This window comes from Gadus chalcogrammus, chromosome 20 (assembly GCF_026213295.1).
Source record: "Gadus chalcogrammus isolate NIFS_2021 chromosome 20, NIFS_Gcha_1.0, whole genome shotgun sequence".
In the NCBI taxonomy this organism is placed as follows: Eukaryota; Metazoa; Chordata; class Actinopteri; order Gadiformes; family Gadidae; genus Gadus; species Gadus chalcogrammus.
In genome coordinates this window covers 7,366,489-7,387,815 of record NC_079431.1, presented here as the reverse complement: position 1 = coordinate 7,387,815, position 21,327 = coordinate 7,366,489, and the positions used below count along the sequence as shown (strand labels likewise).

The 21,327-nt window shown below is 45.7% G+C and overlaps 1 protein-coding gene across 5 annotated transcripts; it reads right to left on the bottom strand.

Moving 5' to 3' along the window:
- Window positions 1–5,514: 5,514 nt before the first annotated feature.
- me3 (malic enzyme 3, NADP(+)-dependent, mitochondrial) lies at window positions 5,515–21,003 on the bottom strand. Of its 5 annotated transcripts, none has more exons than XM_056579106.1 (15): window positions 20,831–21,003; window positions 20,188–20,416; window positions 17,573–17,706; window positions 16,254–16,403; window positions 15,887–15,962; window positions 12,825–12,986; window positions 11,778–11,881; window positions 11,592–11,701; window positions 11,335–11,432; window positions 9,991–10,104; window positions 9,803–9,908; window positions 9,252–9,394; window positions 7,235–7,408; window positions 6,849–6,947; window positions 5,515–6,700 (listed from the first exon to the last, which is right to left on the bottom strand). In XM_056579106.1, exons 2-15 carry the CDS (start codon window positions 20,401–20,403, stop codon window positions 6,539–6,541), a joined length of 1,848 nt encoding a protein of 615 aa, XP_056435081.1. In that variant the 5' UTR covers window positions 20,404–20,416; window positions 20,831–21,003; the 3' UTR covers window positions 5,515–6,538. The 5 variants fall into 5 exon arrangements, with proteins under 5 accessions (XP_056435081.1, XP_056435082.1, XP_056435086.1 ...); XM_056579107.1 differs by having other exon boundaries at window positions 20,188–20,412; window positions 20,831–21,001; XM_056579111.1 differs by lacking the exons at window positions 20,188–20,416; window positions 20,831–21,003 and adding an exon at window positions 17,079–17,242 and having other exon boundaries at window positions 17,573–17,661.
- Between the last annotated feature and the right edge of the window lie 324 nt (window positions 21,004–21,327).

Sequence of the window (21,327 nt, the reverse complement as noted above, 5' to 3'; positions counted from 1 at the left end):
TCACCATAGTAAATCTGTAAGTCTCTGGAATGCGTCCAGTAAACAAACGTCACGGTCACCAGGGTGGAAATTATGACAAAAGAAGTGAAGAGACAATTTGTCCCGTTGACAACACATTTGTCACTTGTTGTTTATTCATTCAACCAAAACCATTCAACTCAAACATCGCAGCAACCGGCATTTCAACAAACAAGTCTCGCGATCTTAAAGAGACAGCATCTCTATGACACAGAACGATGGAGATTATATCATACCCAGGCCCAGCATGATCCAAGGGAGCTTGTCCACCCAGCAATTGTCCTTCAGGGAGGCCCGAATCAGGCCTTCATTGTACAATGAAAACGTTCTCTCCGTCCATTAGCCTGGGGCTGATACAGAGTTGTGCGATGGAGTTTCACACGCAGGCTGTTCCCAATGGTGTTCCAGATCTCAGAGCTTAACTGTGAGCCCCGGTCCAAAAAGGGGTTGACAAACCAGGGCGACCCAGGTCCCAATGAACGCCCGAGCCATCTCAGCAGTAGTCGCTGCTGTCAGTGGGACAGCCTCCGGCCATCGAGGGATCCTATCCCCCATGGTGAGGAAGTAAATGAAACCCAGGGAAGAGGAAAGGGGGCCCACCAGGTTTACTTTGACATGGTCGAATCTCCGCTCCGGCACAGGGAAATGCACAAGAGTTGCCTTGGTGTGGTGGTGATTTTGAAACCCTGACTCGGATGCCGGGCCCGAAACAACATTTGTTTCGCTACGACACCTTTCAGCTGCCCACTCCTCCTTCTCCTGCAAAAAATGTATAAGTACAATGGCTAATAAAACGGTTGAGGTTGCGTTTTGATAAGAGAAAACTTACATTTTATTAGTACATGGTATAAAGATAATTATGAGCCTTTGATTGATATCCAGACATTTTTTGCAGAGACACATTCCTGTTCCCCACTTGTATTGGAGTGATCGGAGATATCTACTTCTGGTCCCCTTGAATCGAGGGACCCGACCACAGCCCGCTTAAACAGCTGCAATACCAGGCTTGGCCGCTCAGCACTGGTGGATTGCGGAAGCATGCACGGTTCCTGGGGGCTTGTTCATGATGCATCTCTCGAACATAGGTAAGAAAACAGTTTATATTGGAAGTGGGAGTAATGGTAAATAAGCCACACCTACAGGTTCTAATATTACCAGGTAAACCTTCGGTCTGTCTTGGCTTTAGCGGAAATGGCAAAGTGTCCATGTTTGTAGGCTTCAACCTATCTACAAACACATAAAACCATATGGTGTTGTCCATTATGTGGAGAAGAAACCATTCATAACTGTTGTTAGCTTGAAACATGTCATCAGAAGAAGCATAGACTAAAATATTTTACATCACCAGTCCCTCATGCTGCTGACTCCTGTTTAAGTTGTCACGTCACTCTTTGCGCTGGGCAGTTCTGATTCAGTTTTTTTTCATTGCATAGCTTAATTTGTGATATGCATAGTGGCACTTGATATTGATCAAGTTGATAACCTGTTTCAAACAAAGATTTTTTTTCAGACAGGATATGGCCTAAGTTCTGTTTATGTCTCCTCTTCACGTAATACATTTTTGATTGAATCTCCGTTAAGGTGTTATTTAGCTCGTAGATATTCGAATATATTCCAATACATTGCTTGATATTCGATATCTGTCCAAACTAAATTTTTCTCAAAAGTGACAGCCCTAGTGTGCGTAGTCAAGCCCTAGGTGGACGGCCCCCACGATGGAACGAGAGAGGCAGTCCGCAACGAGGTTGGTTTTGCCTGCAACGCGCTGTATATCTGTGGCGATCTCTGAGATGTTGGAGAGCTTGGCGGGCAGACCATGTTCAGACACCTTAGCAATGGCAAACGTTAAAGGCTTGTGGTCGACAAAAGCTGTAAACTGTCTGCCCTGCAGCAGTGAATGGAAGTTTTGAAGGGCAAGGTTAAGTGCAAGTAACTCACCGTCAAAAGTGCTGTACTCACATTCACTGGAGCGTAACCCAGCCGGCTAAAGAAAGCAAGCGGCAGCCAAGCACCATACACCCACTGTTCGTGCACATCTCCAACAGCATAGTCCGATGCGTCTATGGTGATGGCAATTGACGCGTCAGGTGATGGGTACGCTAGCATTATTGCGTTAGCCAAAGCTTTCTTAGCATCTATGAATGCACTGTCTCTCTCCAAGGACCAATCCACCAGGTGTTTGGGCGCTTTCCTCTTCAAGTCCTCTAGCAAGGGGCGCATAAGTGCAGCTGCTTTGGGAATGAAGCGGAGGTTGAAGTTGACCATTCCCAGGAACTCCTGCAGTGACCTCACTGCGACTGGGCAAGGAGAGTCCAAGATCGAGGCAACCTTATATCAGAGTGAAATGGCCCGTCCTTGGTGAAACTGTGTCCAAGGAAGTCAATAATGGTCAAGCCAAACTGGCAATTAGCTGGATGATGATAAGTCCATGTAGGCTGAGACGCTTGAAGAGGATCCATAGGTGGGACTGGTTAGGGGTGTGCGGTATAAACGGTATAGAGAGTAGACCGGTGTTAATTTGCGCTACGGTAGGGATTTTGAAGTTACCATGTGAATGGTGTGACCGTAGACAGTGTTGTGTGTAACGTGATACAAAGTGAGTAGCATGTAAGTACAGTAACGTAACTACTTTTTCGGGTAAAAAGTAAAGTGACGCGTTACTACTGAAAAGTTTTTTAACGAAACATACAGTAGTTCCTTTTTCAATTCGGCGCAATATTACTTTCCCAGGGACAGATTTGACAGCGACACTACCTGCGTGCTTGTGAAATAGTCCCTTCACGAGTTCTCATTCCACACGGCACGTGCCAGAGGCTAGTGTGAAGAGCAATCATGGCAAGTGAGAAGCAGCTAACGCTAACTTATGAGGTATGGAAGTGTAGGGTGTACACTTTACCCTGGCCAGAAACCTCTATCCTTGAGACATGGCTGAAAGCGCAGCACACAAGGAAGAGGAGCAGTTGGTGAAAAAGTCCGGTGCAAATTCCATTACATAGTCTTGATTTGGTTTTAAAACGAGTCTACCGAGCAGAAAACTGTAATCTGCAAATTGTGAGAAGCCACAAAGAAGTCAGTGGTTGCAAAGGGCGGTAATACCAGTAACCTCTTCCATCCCTTAAAAACAAATCACGTGTTTAAAATATCTAGCATCTAAAGAATGCATCCTCCGCAAGCGAAAGGTTCTTCGTCAAGTAGCAGCGGGAAGAAAAAATCCACTACGCAGGAATTTTCGGAAGCCAGTCCTTGCGACAAAAAAAGCGAGCGGTGAAACGAGATAACAACCACCCTCAATGTTTACCTGCCCGCACACACTCAAGCAAAATTGAGATGCCAAAACTATACAGCAAGGTCCATGAGCAAGTGGAAAAAGAAATCTATAGGCCCTACTATCAAACATTAGTGTTTTTCAGAGATGGAAGTAACCTGAGAAAAGATTTTGATTTTTTTTCTATTGCAGTTTTACTCAAAATTCTGATCTGTACTATGTGAAATATGTCCTAGTAAAACAAAAGTACGGTTATTGGCCTAACCAGTATTTCACCCCTTAAGAAGCATTTATATAGAAATTAGAAGATACGATTAACATACCGTGATATAATACTGTTACGGTGTATGCCTCAAATCATACCGTGAATATTTTTTTGTCCATACCGTACAGCACTAGGACAGGTGTTGGGTTTTGGAAGTAATCGCTATGAGGATGTCGTCAAAGTACACAAACAGGAAGGGCAGATCACATAGCACCGAGTCCATGAGGCGCTGGAACGACTGGGTGGCGTTCTTTTGGCCGAACGGCATCCTCACAAACTCAAACAGTCCAAAAGGGGCGATCACCTCTGCTTTGGGGATATCCAACAGCTGGACGGGAACTTGGTGGTATCCACGGGAAAGGCTTGACCTTATAAAAGCTAAGCGTACCCGCCAGGTGCGCTGAAAACTGGATATGATATGGGCACTGGATAGCGTCCAGCGTCATGGCGTCGTTAAATCGGCAGTACTGCGCCTTGGTCTGAGCGAACCAAGCAGAAGCAGACGACTCCCAGAACTCTGGAAGTTTCAAAGAAACCGTATTTGTCGACATAGTCGATCTGTAAGTCTCTGGAATGTGTCCGATAAACAATCGTCGGGGTCACGAGTGTGGAAATTGTGATAAAACAAGCAAAGACATATTTTCTCACGTCGACAACCCAACGGCGTGTCATTAATTCATTCAACCGAAACCCAATAATTTCAAACATCTCGGCAACCGGCATATCAAGAAACAAGTCGCAAGATCTTAAAGAGACAGCGTCCCTATAACGCAGAACAATTAGTGATGGATTTCAGAATCGTTCATTCGTTCAGTCGCGTTTCCGGTAGCGGTGAATCGAATCATGGAATGAACGGTTCTCAGCTGAGTCAGTCAGACTCAGCTCCTCCCTCGTTCTCATTCTCAAACGATCGTGGAAGACGGTCATCAATCAACACAACATTACAACTTTAACCAAACGCAGCCGGATGGGGGGGTGTAGTTGATTATTGGATGTTTAACATATCAGCAAGATAATATAGATTTAGCAATGATGGTGGGGTCCCGGGTGGAGAACGAACCAGATAGAGACAGATTGACGAGACATTCAAATATTTTATTAATCTGGAATGACACCGAAAATACGACAGCATGCATTTACCATTTCACTGATATTGATATTGTTCGGTTTGTTCTTGTTAAAGATTCGTTCATTCGAACTGATTCGGTCGCGTATGACCCATCACTAAGAACGATGGTGAATTATATCTTTAGAGTCCACCACTAGTGTCTTGTTTGATTTTGGTGTTTTTGCTTTGCTTTGACCAACATGTTCAAAGTATAACTAGAATTGCATTCTTACTTCTGAGAGACATGCTAAAATAAGACCAATGTTATCCACTGTAGATGCAGAGATGCTCATTCACACATTCTATATCAAGACTGGATAATTATAATTCACTGTCCTCTGGTCCACCTAACTCGACCAGGTGTAGCCTCCAGTTTTTACACTGCAGCTAGAATACAGACTAGAACGAGAAGATTTGAACATATTACTCCTATTCTCGCCTCTCTACATTGGCTACCAATAACAGCCAGATCGTATTTTATGGTGCTACTGCTCATCTATAAAGCCTTGCATGGATTAGCACCATCCTACCTGAAGGACCTTATCATTCCTTCTAGTACTCCTTGGCCGCTCCGGTCTTCGAGATATGGCCTTCTTTTACTACCAAAGGTTAAAGAAATCAGCAGAACAGAGAGCGTTTATTGAGCGCCTTATCTATGGTAGTTGGAAATGTTCATCTGGTTATAAAGGCATATACTGGCAACAGGCAATAAATAAATGAGATAAGCGTGAAGCCTGAAATGTGTCCCCAAATTGTATTAAATAAAAGGATGTCCCCGCTTTGGAGGTCTATTAGCACAAGCGATATATCTTTTGACTCAATATAGCATAAATACAACAAACTCATAGGACGACCATCTCAAGAAAGCAACTCACTCAGTTGTATTTCCAACATTTATTGAATTTTTTCCATTCCATTCCATCCTGTCACAACATTTCCTTATTTGAACTACAAACAAGACCTTCCCACGGTGTGCGAGTGCTGAGCCGAGAAGACAGAAAGCCACGGTTCACTTCAGAAACGTTGACACAGAAAGCTCGGTACAAAACGAACCTATAAAAGAGGACTCATTTGGACTATAAAACCATGACAACATCTCAAACAGTGGAACAAGTAGGGCTTAGGATAACCTACTTGGGGGGGGGGCTAGGTCACGCCGACATAGTATACACCTCAAGCAACCATCAGGCAGGGCCAAGGAGGTGAGCTGTTCATTATGGGGTCTGGAATTACAACTCTGGTAGCTTTGGAACTAAATAAAGCGAAACGGCCCACTGTCTCATATCATATGTAGGCTGTTTTTGTGCTTTCTTGAAATGAGTGTTCAAAGGAAACGAATACGCCCAGATCACGTAACATCAGTTCCTTTAAATCACCAAAATACGAGATATTTCACTCCTGAGGGGATAGTGGACGCAGGCACTATGAGCACTTGTGCATTTGGCCATAACTATGTACGCATTGCAAAAAGTCCAACCGTAATTATTTGAATATTCAGAAGCACAAGGAGTATTGTTATATTATGTTTTGGCAGGACATGCAAATACAGCAGCAATTGATATTTCCCGGTACAGGAACAAAGCATTCCACCGTCGCTGATCCAAAATTATATTCAGCTAAAGTAAAGAAAAGTTCTATACATAATATCAAAATACCAAATTGGACAACACAAAAACAAGGAAGGCAGGTCTCTAGAGGAACTCAGCATCCAGAATAGATTTCGTAGTAGATAGTTGGGGTCCTAACCTGTGCGTCATTTCATTACGCAAGAGATGGGCGCCCACAGATATAGATTGCATGTAACTATTGATAACGCAGCCTGTGAAGCCCATCTGAGTCGGCCTGGGCAGTGGGGTGGCCTAGGGGAGACGGGGAGTGTCCCTCACACGTCCTGCATGTTCATGGCCTCCTCGGGCCATCTGTAGGAGTCCAGGGTGAAGGAGTCGTAGTCTGGGCTGTAGATGTGAGACAACACGAAGGCCTCCTTGTCCTTGGGCTCGGGGTAGATCGAGGCGATGTTGTGTTTGTATGCGTAGTTCACCACCTAGTACGCCAGAGGCAGAACGCGGGGAAGAGGCAGGAGGAAATGGATGAGAAACAAAAAGACGTCTGATATTTCCTGATTGAAGGGAATCGATATGAACTCTGTGCAGGGGGGGCTTGGGTTTTTTTGGGGGGAGCATTCGTTTTACCTTGACGGCGATCTTGAAAGACACCTCTCTGATGTTGCTAAGAGGGGGATAGAGTCTCCCCTCTGCCAAGTTTTCCTCCGTTACCATTTCAGCAATCGCCTGAGAGACAAGAGTCCGCAAAGGAACAGAAGAGATCAGTGGAAGATGCAGAAGTAGAAAGCAGAAGCTCAGCGTGGAAAGCACAACAAACTTAACTGACTGACCTCTATGACTGGGAACATATTCAATTTAACCAAAACTAAACGTCTACATTTTGGTGCTTTGATGTGGCAGTTTGTAGACATTGATACTCAAATTATTCATACATACTGTTGTGATTAAGTGTAGTTGTGTCAGAATTACCGTTGTCCAAATATTTGGGATACGAAAATAAAATAAAATATCACCTCAGCGGTAGTCAGGAAGATGTCATCTGATATGTGTCGCACGCGGGCGGCGATGACACCCAAAGCCACTCCTGGGAAGACGTAGGCATTGTTCCCCTGGCCCGGGTAGAAGGTGCGCCCGTCAGCCAGTGTCACCTTGTCAAACGGGCTGCCGCTGGCGAAGATACCCCGCCCCTGACAAAGGAATCAACTGTCAGCACATACATTAAACAACAAACCTTTACCCTTTCATTGAATGAAGCTAGAATGTGTCATCACAGTATGCAAACTGTAATAGGAATTTCCATAAGACATGTTGATCACAAGACAAGTGTCCTCAATAGCATCCAGCGATTGTCTTTTTTCAGCCAATAGACATATATAGAGCTATTAATATATCACTCTTAGAGAGCGAGCGAGAGATTTCAAAAAGGTAATTAATTTATAATAATAATTAATCTCATTAAAATATATATTTTTATATATAAAAATATATATATTTAATGAGATTAATTATTATGATAAATTAATTACCTTTTTGAAAATGAACAATAAAAAATGACATTGAAAAACTCGACTGGGGAAGCCAGGGGTCGACTGTGACGCAAAACGTTGAAAAAAGCCGAAAAAAATGCACTTGCCCCACCACAGGCCCAGTTGCCCCACCACAGGCCCAGTTGCCCCACCACAGGCCCAGTTGCCCCACCACAGGCCCAGTTGCCCCACCACAGGCCCAGTTGCCCCACCACAGGCCCAGTTGCCCCACCACAAGCCAAGTTGCCCCACCACAGGCCCAGGTGCCCCACCACAGGCCCAGTTGCCCCACCACAGGCCCAGGTGCCCCACCACAGGCCCAGTTGCCCCACCACAGGCCCAGTTGCCCCACCACAGGCCCAGTTGCCCCACCACAGGCCTTGGCTTGGGGGCTGCAGCTGGATGCTACTCGGTTCCCTGGGGGGAAACTGAGGCACTCAGATGCCGCAATACCTGGGATGCCTTCCCTATGATGCCAGAAGGGAGTATTGGCATGCCTATCCACAGCCGTACCCTCAATGACGGTTCCCTGCTAAAACACTGCAGTGTGTCCACTGTTGGGGGCACATTACAGCGCTTCAACCTTTGCATGCTTGCCGTGTTGCCAATGGTTGCCCTTCTGCAGAGACTTCTTTGATCTTGTACTATTTTTACCCTTTATTACAATAGCTCTTTAGGTTTATTCTGAGTTGTGTTAATACAGTTCCAAGGATTTACACCACAGCACAAGCAACCACCGGCAAACGGGATGCAAGAAGGATTTGAGCAAAGCAGCCCCCCACCTCTGACCAAGCACTACGTGAGTACATCTTGGACTCTTGGATTTAGTGAAATGTGTACCACGTTCGAGTGAAGCGGAGGAACAGGACTAGCCTGGCACCGCCCACCTACCTACTTCCGCTCAATTTTCATTTCACTTCAGAACTAGGTCTGGGTCTGCTTAATGTAAATGTGTTCCATGTCGACCCGATTTCTGGCGGTCCAATCAGCGAACAGAGGGAGTGGCTGAGAACGATGACGTCTAGGTCGCGCGCCAGTTTTAGTTGTAGTCAGAGATGAGTAGTCAGTCAGTCAGTCGATGACAAGACCCAGCGTCGACAGTTGACCACAAACATATCTCTGTCCTTGTTGTTGAATATTAATTTAGAATGTACAACTGTTCCTTGAACTCTTACATCAGATAAACAAAACCTGCAGCTATCGTTCAGAGACATCTTCACGCTTCATCTTGTTTTGTTTGTGTACAGCCTGTGCGTGTGCGAAACGTGTTTTGCGGCAGGTCCCGTCGCATGACATACGATACGTCACGACCAAACGCGATGCGATTAGTTATGGCAGATCCAGAGTGGCACTGGGCAGATCCAATCATTTTAAAACTTCTACAGACACCCGCATCCAAGTGAGTGAACGTTTGTCAATTGAGCAGTTCCAGACCTTCTGTACAAATGAAATGAAGTACGATGGTCTGGTAGGACCAGGCTAGAACAGGACGGTGCATGGCTACCTCTGTGAGCTGGTAGCACTGCTCTGCCGTGCACTCTGCCTTGCTGGTTGGGTTGCTCAGGGCAAAGATGATTGGCCGCTCGTTGAAGGTGGCCATGGCTTTGATGATGCTCTCGGTAAAAGCTCCAGCGATGGCAGCAACTCCTGCGAAAGGTTTGAAACCCAATTCATCTCAGGCTTATTGGGATTGCACTTAAAATTGTATTTTTAAGCTGGAACTTTGATTATCTATATATACACTCATGCCATGGATGTGAAGGGATGTTTTGAGTTAATCAATGCTAGAGGGGAAAGGTCATTGCTTTTTGTTGTTACCAATACCTTTCCAACATGTCCAGCAGTTGGGTAACCATTTGGGAAGTCGATCTAGGTTTCTTTTGAATTGATACCAATTTGGAGTAAGTCACCATAGATGACATCAGAAGTGCTACTGATGTGGATTAATAACACTGATGTGAATTAATAACACTTATGTGTGCGATGTGAATCTGCCCATTTCCATTCAAAGGGATGGACCAGTGACTGATGGATAAAACATGGGACCGGGCTCACCAATGATGGTGGTAGGTTTGATCGTGTGCACCACCTCTTCCAGGGTCTTGATATGAGGATGATCCTGGGCAAACTCCTCCTTCTCGTGGTTCAGATTGCCTCTGCCCTGCAACGAGTCAACCGGCTTCAGAAACACACATTTGACTGGAGATCGTTTCAACGGGCTTTTTTAGAAAGGATGGCATTACCTTCACGATGAGACCTTTGGAATCAACCATCCAGATCCTCTTGGCGGCCTCTGCTCTCGGCACACCCTCTTTGGCCATGGCCATCAGCAGCAGGTTGGCGATGCCCAGAGCAGCCTGGAAAAGAGAAGAACCGCTATTAATTGATTTCTCAATGCTTAAGGCAGGGCTGATAGGAAGTGAAATTATCTGTGCCTGATATTATCATACATTCGAAGACACCATAGAGAATTGCCTTTCTTGACGACAATAAAAGGAGCCGAACTCGCACACCATGTAGCCGATGCAACAATACGTTTTTATTGCATAAAAGTCTAAAGCGCTACCCAAAGTGGTGTGCAAAACGTTTCCAGTCCCAGACCATCCACAGTGCAAACATACAAAGTCTATATAAGTCTATATAACTTCGTTATATAGACTACGCCTAGTTGGTGACAGACAGATCAATCAAAAGATCAGGTATGCCACCAACCATGACGTGTTGTCTTGACATTTTAAAAAGGCACCGCTCCCCTTTTTCCACTTTTCTTGCCAACATACCTGGACGAGCTCCTCCCTGACTTCAGGCACCACGCGCCTGTACTCGTATCAGGCCTTTCACACCACCGCAAAATCGGCTAGTTCGGAGCTAGAGACATTGTTTTGGTTGCACAACGCCAGAGAACCGGCTCCGGCCTGTAAAAGCCGGTTCAACTCCAACTCCAGGATTGAGCAGGACTAGAACTGCCTTTACGCCAGGGGCAGGGGGCGGGGTTATCCTTACCTTCATAAACAGGAAGACCAACGAAGGCGCGAGGGTTGCTGGGAAAGCGGAGACGTATGCCGACGTTTGCAGTGACGTCATGACGTTGCTCTCGCCGGCTCCATGGCTGGCTCTGGCCGGTGTGAAACCAACTGGTTCATAACTGGGATAAGGCTGGAACCAGTTTTGAACTGGCCCTAGCACCATTCCGGAACTGGCTCTTGGTTCTTTTTGGTGTGAAAGGCCTATATCAGGCCTGTTTAGGGGAACCATCAGACTCAGCTATTTTCTGATGCAAGACGGTACTGCTTTATCAGCATTTTTGGAGAAAGAAAAAAAAACATCCTTCTACATCAGCTCCATTCTCCACAAAACATTTGTGAAGAGGTTGGAACATTGGCTAGATTTTTTTCCAAACCGAACAATGGAGAACGCAAATCCAAGACCAATGACATCATTGGTCCTTTCCGCTATTGTTTGAAACAGTAATCTTAAATTACAAGATAACAAGTGTGATGGCCCCAATAAGAAACTCAAATGAACAGATTTCCGTGATGTGGGAATACAGGAATACAATTGCACTAGTAGAGTAATTCATACTTTACCTCTCCTGCTCCTTGGAAGACAAATTTGTGGTCTGAAAGCTTGTTTTTGGTGATTTTCAAAGCAGCCAAGACCCCAGCTACAGCTACTGATGCAGTGCCTTAAAAGTAGAAATAAAAATAAAAATGAATTTGCGGAAAATGTAAACTCGAATGAATCATCAACCAAATAATAAGTTGATAACTTGAGCTTTGTTATCCGTTTTCTCAGAAAAATGAATCACAGGCTTCCAGAAACCACTGGATACTGTGGATGTTACCTTGGATGTCATCATTAAAAGTGCAGTAATGGTTCCGGTATTTGTTCAGGATGCGGAAAGCGTTGCTGTTTGCAAAGTCCTCAAACTGAATGAGGCAGTGCATGCCGTACCTGCCGGAAGACAGGGTGTCAGTAAACAGGACAACACCAAGACCATATATTAGTCCACTCAAGCTCCTTCACTCACTTGTCCGTCACGGCCTGCATGAACTCATCGATGAGGTCATCGTATTCTTTGCCTCTAATCCTCTTGTGCTTCAGTCCGATGTACAAGGGGTCGTCAAGTAGTGCCTGATTAAATAAAATACAAAAAAATTGATGTAATTCACATGATATTCCCCAACTTGGCAGCTACCCTAACCTCATCTAACCAGCCTGCCCTTCAAATCTCTCCAAATCCGTAGAATCACTTTTTAATGATTACTTGGAGGCAGTGGCGAAAATATCGACGGTGCAACAGGTGCAGCTGCACCGGGGCCCAGACGCCGCCACGGGCCCAAAAAAAAGGAGCTGTCCAGCTCGGCATAGGCGACCCAGGGCGACACATGTGTCGGGGGCGCCCTCTGGTGGCGCCCTTAATGAATTAACGGCCAGCGCTGGCCCTGATGGTGACAATAGCAGTTCTCTCGAGTGGCTGTGCGTGTGTGTCCATGCGTGTGTGTACGTGCGCTAAATCCAAGAGTCCACGTGATTAACACACACACACACACACACACACACACACACACACACACACACACACACACACACACACACACACACACACACACACACACACACACACACACACACACACACACACACCTGATGGACGATTACGACTATAAAAAGGTCACCATACCTTTAACGAACATAAACATAATTTTCCATTGGGACATATGAACATGTACTCTACTGATCTCATTGTCTCATTGAAGACGTTGTCATTATTAGATAAGGAGGAGCAGGGAGCCATAGCCTGAGGATGATCATGATCATACCAAATTTCAAATACTTCCCTCTGAAGTTCCTTATATCAGAGCCGTTTTTAGAAACTGTGACAGTGTTGTTTTTCGGTTGCCCGCTACGGTGACACAGACTCCGCCTGCTTATTTTATAAGTCCCACCCTTAAGATGCCGAATGGCTTATTTGGCTGGTGCCAAAAAAGACCTGAATCACAGAAATTTTAAATTTGGGCAGGGATCCAGGGTCTTAAACCAGGCACGGGAGCGGGGACCCACGGAGCCACGGTACCTGGTTGTCAGTGCCAACATCCAGGAGTACAGGCAGACACTGCTGGGGTTCGACCCCCCCGCAAGCCGTGTACAGGGCCAGCTTCCCCACGGGGATGCCCATGCCGTAGCTGCCCAGGTCGCCCAGACCTAAGATGCGCTCGCCGTCCGTCACCACAACGGCCTGGAGACGGAGAGAGGAACAACATGAGGAGCATGCACACAGACACACCACCAAAAAGCAGAACGAAAGCAGATAGGGGGCACTCTAATGTATATCTGAATGTTAGATGCATAATCTGAGAGTCAGTGTCTGAGTATGGAAGTGTGTGTATTCATGTAAATATAAATGAGTATATATGTTTTCTCAATTTACTACCATTTTATTTTTCTTACAAAAATTCAAACAATAGAAACAGAGAATTGGAAATCATGAGTTGTAATGGTAATTGATGTCTGATTCATGAACGATTCGTAAATAATCTTTAGGGATCTGGGGCCGTATTCACAAAGGATCTTAGGGCTAAAAGTAGGTCCTAACTGGCGAATTTAGGAGTAACTCCTAAAAATAATGGGCGTGTCACTCTTAAATTTAGGACTCCTAACTTTTTTCACTAAGAGCAATTCACAAAGTATTTTAGGACTAAAAGTAGCACCTAAGTCTAGGAGAGCTTAAAAGTCCTCAAGAGGACTCCTAACTCAGTAAGACCTATTCACAAAGAATCTTAAAATGCCTGCGAGACGAAATGTTAGGGTATTCAACTTATTGTGGAGTTAATGCGCGATGCAATAACATCCCCGACTAACAGGAATAATCCGATTAGTCCCGAAATAAAATGTTATAAAAATTATAAGTTATAAAAAAAAATATATAACTTATAAAAAATAAAAATATTTGCGCCATCAAAAGACGAGGACGTGTTCGTCAATAGGAAGAAAGTGCATTCCATCAACACGCAGGTTGTTTTTGATGCAACTTTTACTTTTAACATAGCCTACTGGATGTTGTTGCAAAGTGGCCTGGATCTTCAGCTACCCATGATTCGCGCATTTTAATGGTGAGCGGTCTGAGGCAGCTTTTTGAGATGTACCAGTTGGGTGTCACTTGCTGGGTGACAGTGACTATCCATGCAAGACGTGGCTCTAGACACCCTACCTTAATCCACAACCGGGAGCACAGTTAAAGTGTAACATGTAAGTGATTACGCAGATTACGCTTAGTCCTATGCGTAAAACACATCGTATTGGCTCTTTGCGAGCACACAAACATACACGAAATGTTGTGGAGAGAGGAATTGGGCAGATGAAACGTCGGTTTCATGTCCTCCACGGCGAAATACGACTCACGGGCAAGCACAGTAATCACTGTATGTGCCATTCTACACAACCTTTGCAAGCGGAGGAACATTCCACAGCCAGACGATGATGATGATGATGATGATGATGATGGCGATCAACATTACAAGGAATTTGGCCGTGTGGAACCGAGTGGACAGGCATTTAGGGATCACTTTGAAAACACATTTTAGGTAAACACCTTGGCACAAATCAGTCAACACTTGGGTAGTTCGTAACATTTATTTTCTTTTAGATTTTACGTATTTTTATTGTTTGCTTTCTCTCTCTCTTGAATGTGCAGGCTACAACGTCATTATCGTAGTCTGCACAAAATTGTCATCATGCGTGTATTCTGCTAACTGCACTATAACTACTTAATAGGAATTCATTTCTAGCCTAGGCTATTTCCTTGTTTTTCGGTGATTCAGTGGGCTCGTCTGAACAACCAATCACCGAACTGACCGCTTCTAAACTCGTGCACGAGAATTGACGTAATCCATAGCAACGGCGCGTCACTCTTAGTTCACTCTTTGTGATTTATCCTTAGTAAGAGTAGGTCTCAGCGGCTTTGTGAATAACTTTTAAGAAAAAACTCCTACGTAAAATGTTTTAGCGCGAGTTAGGAGCACTCCTAGCGGTAAGATAAAATGCTTTGTGAATACGGCCCCTGGTATGTACAATTCGTATATCTGCGAGTGGATTGTTCATTTCGTTCATTAGTTCTTTGATTTAGATACGACAAAGATCCAAACTTCACAACACTAGAAATTATACTGTATCAACTCAGATCTTTAAATCAGACTTATTTGAATAATGACTTTGTGGAACTGGCCACAGCAGCCAGTTCCACAAAGTCATTAAAAATAAAATAATAAAAGTGATTTACAAAGGTCAGTGACTGACCTTTGTAAATCACTTTTATCCTTCAATCACAGCCAGAGGAAATGCCTAACTACTAGGGATGGGCAAAACGATTCTTTGTTCCGGGAGTTCCGTTCACTATCACGATTCGTTTGTTTGATTCGTTTGTTGAGTCAGATGGTCTGTTACTTCATTTGGCAGGGAATCGGAAAAGATGGAATAAATATTAAGCATATATATATATAAAGCACATACGTGCCTTTTTTCATAAATATCCTTAATACATAATGGGGTGCAGTAAGAATTAAATGGCGTCTTCCAAGTAGCGCTAATAAGCAGTGAATCACCATTGCGCGAATTCCCTACTAGACCAAACGAGACTCGTAATGGTAGGTAAAAACAATACTTTATTAAAGCATGCAATTGTGATGTAGAACAAAATAAAAAGAATACAAAGTGTTGCATGATATTGCAGCCTACAGCGACCGTTAGTTAACTTGTGTGGTGGTGCCTCATCATTTGCTTACCCACGAGCCATGGCAACGTGATTGCTACCTGCTGTAGTACTCTCATTGGCTGAATCGTTGAGAACGTTTTAGACTCAATCGATATAAGGTTGCGGGCAGACGAATCTCTGTTCGATTGTATATTTTATTGACGTGACCATATTTTTGTTATATGGTTTTGGGAATCAGTTCTCGTCGTTCACCTTCGGGATTCGTTCGTTCTGACCGAATCGTTTGCGACCGACCCATCCCTTATAACTACAGTGCATCAGCCTTGTGGACTGATGAACTAGAGTTACTAGAGCGTAACAGAAGAGCGGTTCACAAGAGCAGAGTGGTGTGCGTCTGGGATCGTGGAAGTGCGTCACAGTGTGGGTACCTTGATGTTTTCTTCAGGCCATGAGTTGAGTACGCTGGCAATGTGGCCTTTGTCGTGTATTGTGATAAAAAGCCCTCTGTCAAAAAATACATTAAAAATAATTGAAAACCCTACAAATAAATACGATTTGAGAATAAGAATTAAATACACAATGAAATAAGAAATTGTTGTTTGGGAGGCCCTTAGCAATGTTCCCAAGTTTTGAATTTCCTTCTCGCCAAGTTTAACAAAACATTTGAACGCTTAAATACAAGGCCATAATGATGCCTGATAAACGGTGAACAATTAGATCATATAAAGGATGCTTATTAGTACTTGTACTAGCGCATATATGTACAGTACTCATGAGTAAATATGGGTGTCCTACCTTGGCCTTCTGAATGCCAGGCCATACTGTTGACAGGCCAGCCCCACCGTGGGAGTGTAAACAATGGGCATAAACTCCTCAATATCTGAGGTCAACAAACGATAAAACAGCTTCTCATTCCTGTCCTGGAGAGTCATCAGCAGAATGTACCTGGGTAGGAAAAAAATATACGATAATGAAAAATATACCAAGGATACAAATAAATAACATCAGGGATTTGGGGAACTGAAATTAAGGTAGGTAATGTACTTCATAACTAAAAAGTATTTCATGTTGTGGCATCCCGGGTCCGGCACAGTGAACCTGGAGGCCCAGGGGGCAGGTGGTAGAGGCGTTGTACCACCCATATACACCAGATGGCGCCAGTGAGCGCATTGGTGCCAGCGCAAATCAGCGGGAATCAAAGCACCTAAATTAAGGTAGGTAATGTACTTCATAACTAAAAAGTATTTCATGTTGTGGCATCCCGGGTCCGGCACAGTGAACCTGGAGGCCCAGGGGGCAGGTGGTAGAGGCGTTGTACCACCCATATACACCAGATGGCGCCAGTGAGCGCATTGGTGCCAGCGCAAATCAGCGGGAATCAAAGCACCTGTAGAGAAGCATGGCTCAAGTAGCCTGCTTCTAGACTCATTCAATCAGGGCTCTCCCGGTTTTCGCGTTGAGAGACTGATCCACGAGGGGGTGAGACAGACTTGTACCCAGAGGGTTATTCCTGCCCAAAGGAAACGTGGAGATATTCCCCCCAGTTTTTTTTTAATAAGATACTTAAGTTGAATAAACAAGCAGAATAATGTGCTGATTGGGAGGAGGTGGTTCACTCACCAAGCCGTGTTGCCAAAATGTAGGAAACTTGTATCGCGTGTGTGCTGTGGTCGTTGCCTAGCTACCGGGATGCCAGTGGTATGCCTCATGCGCCGTCTGTTTACACTGCAGGCCGGCTCACACTGTTCAACTTTGAGAGCTGATTTCTCTTCCCCCTCCCCCCTCTGAAAATATTTGAGCATTTCTGAGACATGGTCTAACTCAATTGAAGAGAGTATCAGATTACATTATTTAAAGAAGAAATGAAAACAAAACCAACAATGTCATGTCAGCAGTTTCCTTTCTGGATTAACTTGAAGGGAAACAATTATGCAAAAAACAACACAATGCAATTGTTTTCCTCAATCCTCAATATGATTCATAAGTTGATCGAAATGGTCAACCCTCTCACGAGAAGTACAAAAAGAAAGAAGAAAAGTGGCGGGCATTGGTGTATTCCGTTTACTCTTCGGGATGCTGACGACGGGGGTGTATGACGCATGGGTGCTGCTCACTTGTCCAGGGGGTTGCTTCGCGTTTCATAGCTCTTCATCACACGCAGCACCTGGACATCCTGGGAGAGGAAGCAGGGAGGCAGCAGGCCGTGGATCCCCAGCTGGAGGCGCTCCTCCAGGCTGAAACCCATCCCCTGCAGGCCAGAGGTAGAGGAGGAGGAGGAGAAGGAGGAGGAGGAGGAGGAGGAGGAGGAGGAGGAGAAGGAGGAGGAGGAGGAGGAGGAGGAGGAGAAGGAGGAGGAGGAGGAGGAGGAGGAGCAGGTAGAGGAGGAGGAGGAGGAGGAGGAGGAGGAGGAGGAGGAGGAGGAGGAGGAGGAGGAGGAGGAGGAGGAGCAGGTAGAGGAGGAGGAGGAGGTAGAGGAGGAGGAGGAGGAGGAGGAGGAGGAGGAGGAGGAGGAGGAGGAGGAGGAGGAGCAGGTAGAGGAGGAAGAGGAGGAGGAGGAGGAGGTAGAAGGAGGAGGAGGAGGAGGAGGAGGAGGAGGAGGAGGAGGAGGAGGAGGAGGAGGAGGAGGAGCAGGTAGAGGAGGAGGAGGAGGAGCAGGTGGAGGAGGAGGAGGAGAAGGAGGAGGAGGAGGAGGAGGAGGAGGAGGAGGAGGAGGAGCAGGTAGAGGAGGAGGAGGAGGAGGAGGAGCAGGTAGAGGAGGAGGAGGAGGAGGTAGAGGAGGAGGTAGAAGGAGGAGGAGGAAGGAGGTAGAGGAGGAGGAGGAGGAGGAGGAGCAGGTAGAGGAGGAGGAGGAGGAGGAGCAGGTAGAGGAGGAGGAGGAGGAGGAGCAGGTAGAGGAGGAGGAGGAGGAGGAGGAGGAGGAGGAGGAGGAGGAGGAGGAGGAGGAGGAGGAGGAGGAAGAAGGAGGAGGAGGAGGAGGAGGAGGAGGAGGAGAAGGAGGAGGAGGAAGAAGGAGGAGGAGCAGGTAGAGGAGGAGGAGGAGGAGGAGGAGGAGGAGGAGGAGGAGGAGGAGGAGCAGGTAGAGGAGGAGGAGGAGGAGGAGCAGGTAGAGGAGGAGGAGGAGGAGGAGGAGGAGGAGGTAGAAGGAGGAGGAGGAGGAGGTAGAGGAGGAGGAGGAGGAAGGAGGTAGAGGAGGAGGAGGAGGAGGAGGAGGAGGTAGAGGAGGAAGAGGAGGAGGAAGAGGTAGAAGAGGAGGAAGAGGAAGAAGAGGAAGAGGAGGAAGAAGAGGAGGAGGTAGAGGAAGAGGAGGATGCTGGTAAGCAAGAATAGAGCCTCTGGAAAACCCCATCCTCAAGGCAACACTAAAATAAACTACAAACACAAAAAGGGAAGCCACAGCGCAGATGACGACTCATGAGTGAGTCACGGGGGCTCCAGCTACCGCGCCCAAACAACATCCACTCGCCTTTTACTTTCCTCGTTTCCTCATCCCTGCACCGCGCTATACACCCCTCAGCTGACAAATAATTATCTTATTGGTATACAACCATTCATTTGAGCTAGTGGCAACTGCGTCCGGGGCATAAAGAGCAGCTGCGGAACACGGCTGGACCTCCTCTGCTCTCTGGTGGAAGGCAGGGCTGCTACACTTGCGTCCATTGGCACGCCACCAACAGGGTGACCTGGAAGTGTGTGTGTGTGTGTGTGTGTGTGTGTGTGTGTGTGTGTGTGTGTGTGTGTGTGTGTGTGTGTGTGTGTGTGTGTGTGTGTGTGTGTGTGTGTGTGTGTGTGTGTGGTGGAAGCTATTTGTAGCTATTAATTCCATCCAATAGTAGCGTGGTCTACAGTGCCACCCCAGAGCTCGTCCCGTGCCTTCCTCTCAGCTAACTCACTCCACTTCCTATTTCCTGTCAGTGAGCACACTAGCAAACACTGACCTGCAGTACAGCCGCTAACAAACACTGACCTGCACTACAGCACCTAGCAAACACTGATCTGCACTACAGCATCTAGCAAATACTGACCTGCAATACAGTAGCTAGTAAACACTGACCAGCACTAACTACAACAGCTAGCAAACACTGACCTACACTATAGCAGCTAGCAAACACTGACCAGCACTACAACAGCTAGACAAAACTACCCTGAACAGAACGACAGCACAAGTAATAAAGTCACACTGGGTTTGCATCTAGGTCAAATACATTTATCAGATCCAACTTGTACCCGCCAGCAACTACCAAGTTAGCCGTAGTTTCAGTAAGAACGGGTAGGAATTTACCAATCACGCAATTCCAGTTTGAATTCTAGGCCCTTGGCTGCCCTTCAGTGGACAGCAGTCAGAACCAGTGGCCATTTATGGAAGACAATTAACCAAAAGGGAAACCAATGTCCTCGCTGATATGGTTGCATCTTGATGCAGGAAACAAACACAGCACAGACATGTCTATGATGAGCTCATGAGTTGTCTGAGTGTGAGTTTTTGGTTTCGGTTAATCCTATATTGGACTTAGTAAATAACCTGTGCTGTGCTTTGTAAGAAAGTAATTGTTGTAGGGAGGGCAAAAGGGGGCCTATCTCAGAATATCCAATACTTTTTTATTTTGTGCAATATGTAACAAAATACGTTTACATATTTGGTGTCTGTGTTTAACAAATCTACTGTATAGTATGACTAAACTAACTTCCACTTAATCAAAACATCCCATGTGTTTTCCATTAAACATCTTACCTTGTTCAGGTGCGGGTTTCTGGTAATGTCATAGCCTCGTTTCTTGGTGCTCACGCTCCCTTTGCGGCTCGTCCCGCTGTGACAAGCCCTGGTGGCGGCTGCAGGGCAGGTGTTGTCCGCGGGGCTGGCCACACCAGAGGCCCCATAGACCCTGAGCGCGCCATTTGAAGTGCGTCTGCATAGCGACAATAGAGTTTTTCCAGGAAGAGAGTTCATCCTGCCTGCCTGCCTGCAGAGAAAAAAGAGGGGAGAGGGACAACAAATACTCGCGTCAGGCGTTGAAGAGGAGAAACGTGAAGGTAATTTGACCTAGAGAAGATGAATATACATCAATCATCATTCCACGAGTAACTCATGTTTCGCCACCATCCAATGTTAGGTGAGTAAACAACTCGCGTCTAGCGTTAGGTTTGGTCTGTCTTGCACACCTCTATAGCGCAATAAACAATTACTGAAATCATTGCAGTCATTTATTCAACAACAATATTACACTATAGTATATTTAAAAGATTAATTGAAGGCACAATGTCACTAATTTCGTGCTAGTGAGAAGCTAACGGCAGCTATGATGACAGGTCTTCTTCATGAAGCAAACTGCGTAGCTTTTGGCTATCTCTTGTTGCTATTCCTCAACATGCCTTACCTCCTTAAAACCACTAGAATATGAAGTCCGGTTCCGAGTTGTTAATGTTTGAGCTGCCGTGGGACCCTCCTTCCTCTTGAATTATACCGCGATCAGTAGACTGAAGAATGGATTAAAAAAATTATCCAGGCTTCTTTGACATTGACACTTGAAGCCTGTCTCCGCCCCCCAGTCCCGTGCAGTAGGCACCGCCTTTCTTATCAAACACCAATCGGGTGAGTGGAAATAAAAGCACGGTGGATGGGGCTCAGGTTCATTTGGGGAGACGGCAAACTGCTTTGCACAAGCGGTGTTATTATCCTTACATCCATGATCCTTACCTACCGCCGCTCAGTTTTTCATTCGTCACCGTCAGAGCGGCGGTCCATTCAAAGCCTTCTGTAATGTTTAAAGCATAGGATTTACAAACTAATCTCTCAACCCATTATGCTTAAAAGTTTGGATGGGGCCCTCTTTCGGTCAAATATTGAAACTGCTTATTAAAATGAAATCATGAA

Bases quoted from the DNA above. Each gene is read 5' to 3' on its own strand.
- me3 (XM_056579106.1), bottom strand. From the start codon at position 20,403: ATGAACTCTCTTCCTGGAAAAACTCTATTGTCGCTATGCAGACGCACT. The intron at 15,963-16,253 runs GTAGGACACCCA...ATTTTTTGACAG, and splicing joins CTGGCATTCAGAAGGCCAAG to AGGGCTTTTTATCACAATAC. The intron at 9,395-9,802 runs GTGAGCCCGGTC...AACCTTTCGCAG, and splicing joins CAAACCTACCACCATCATTG to GAGTTGCTGCCATCGCTGGA.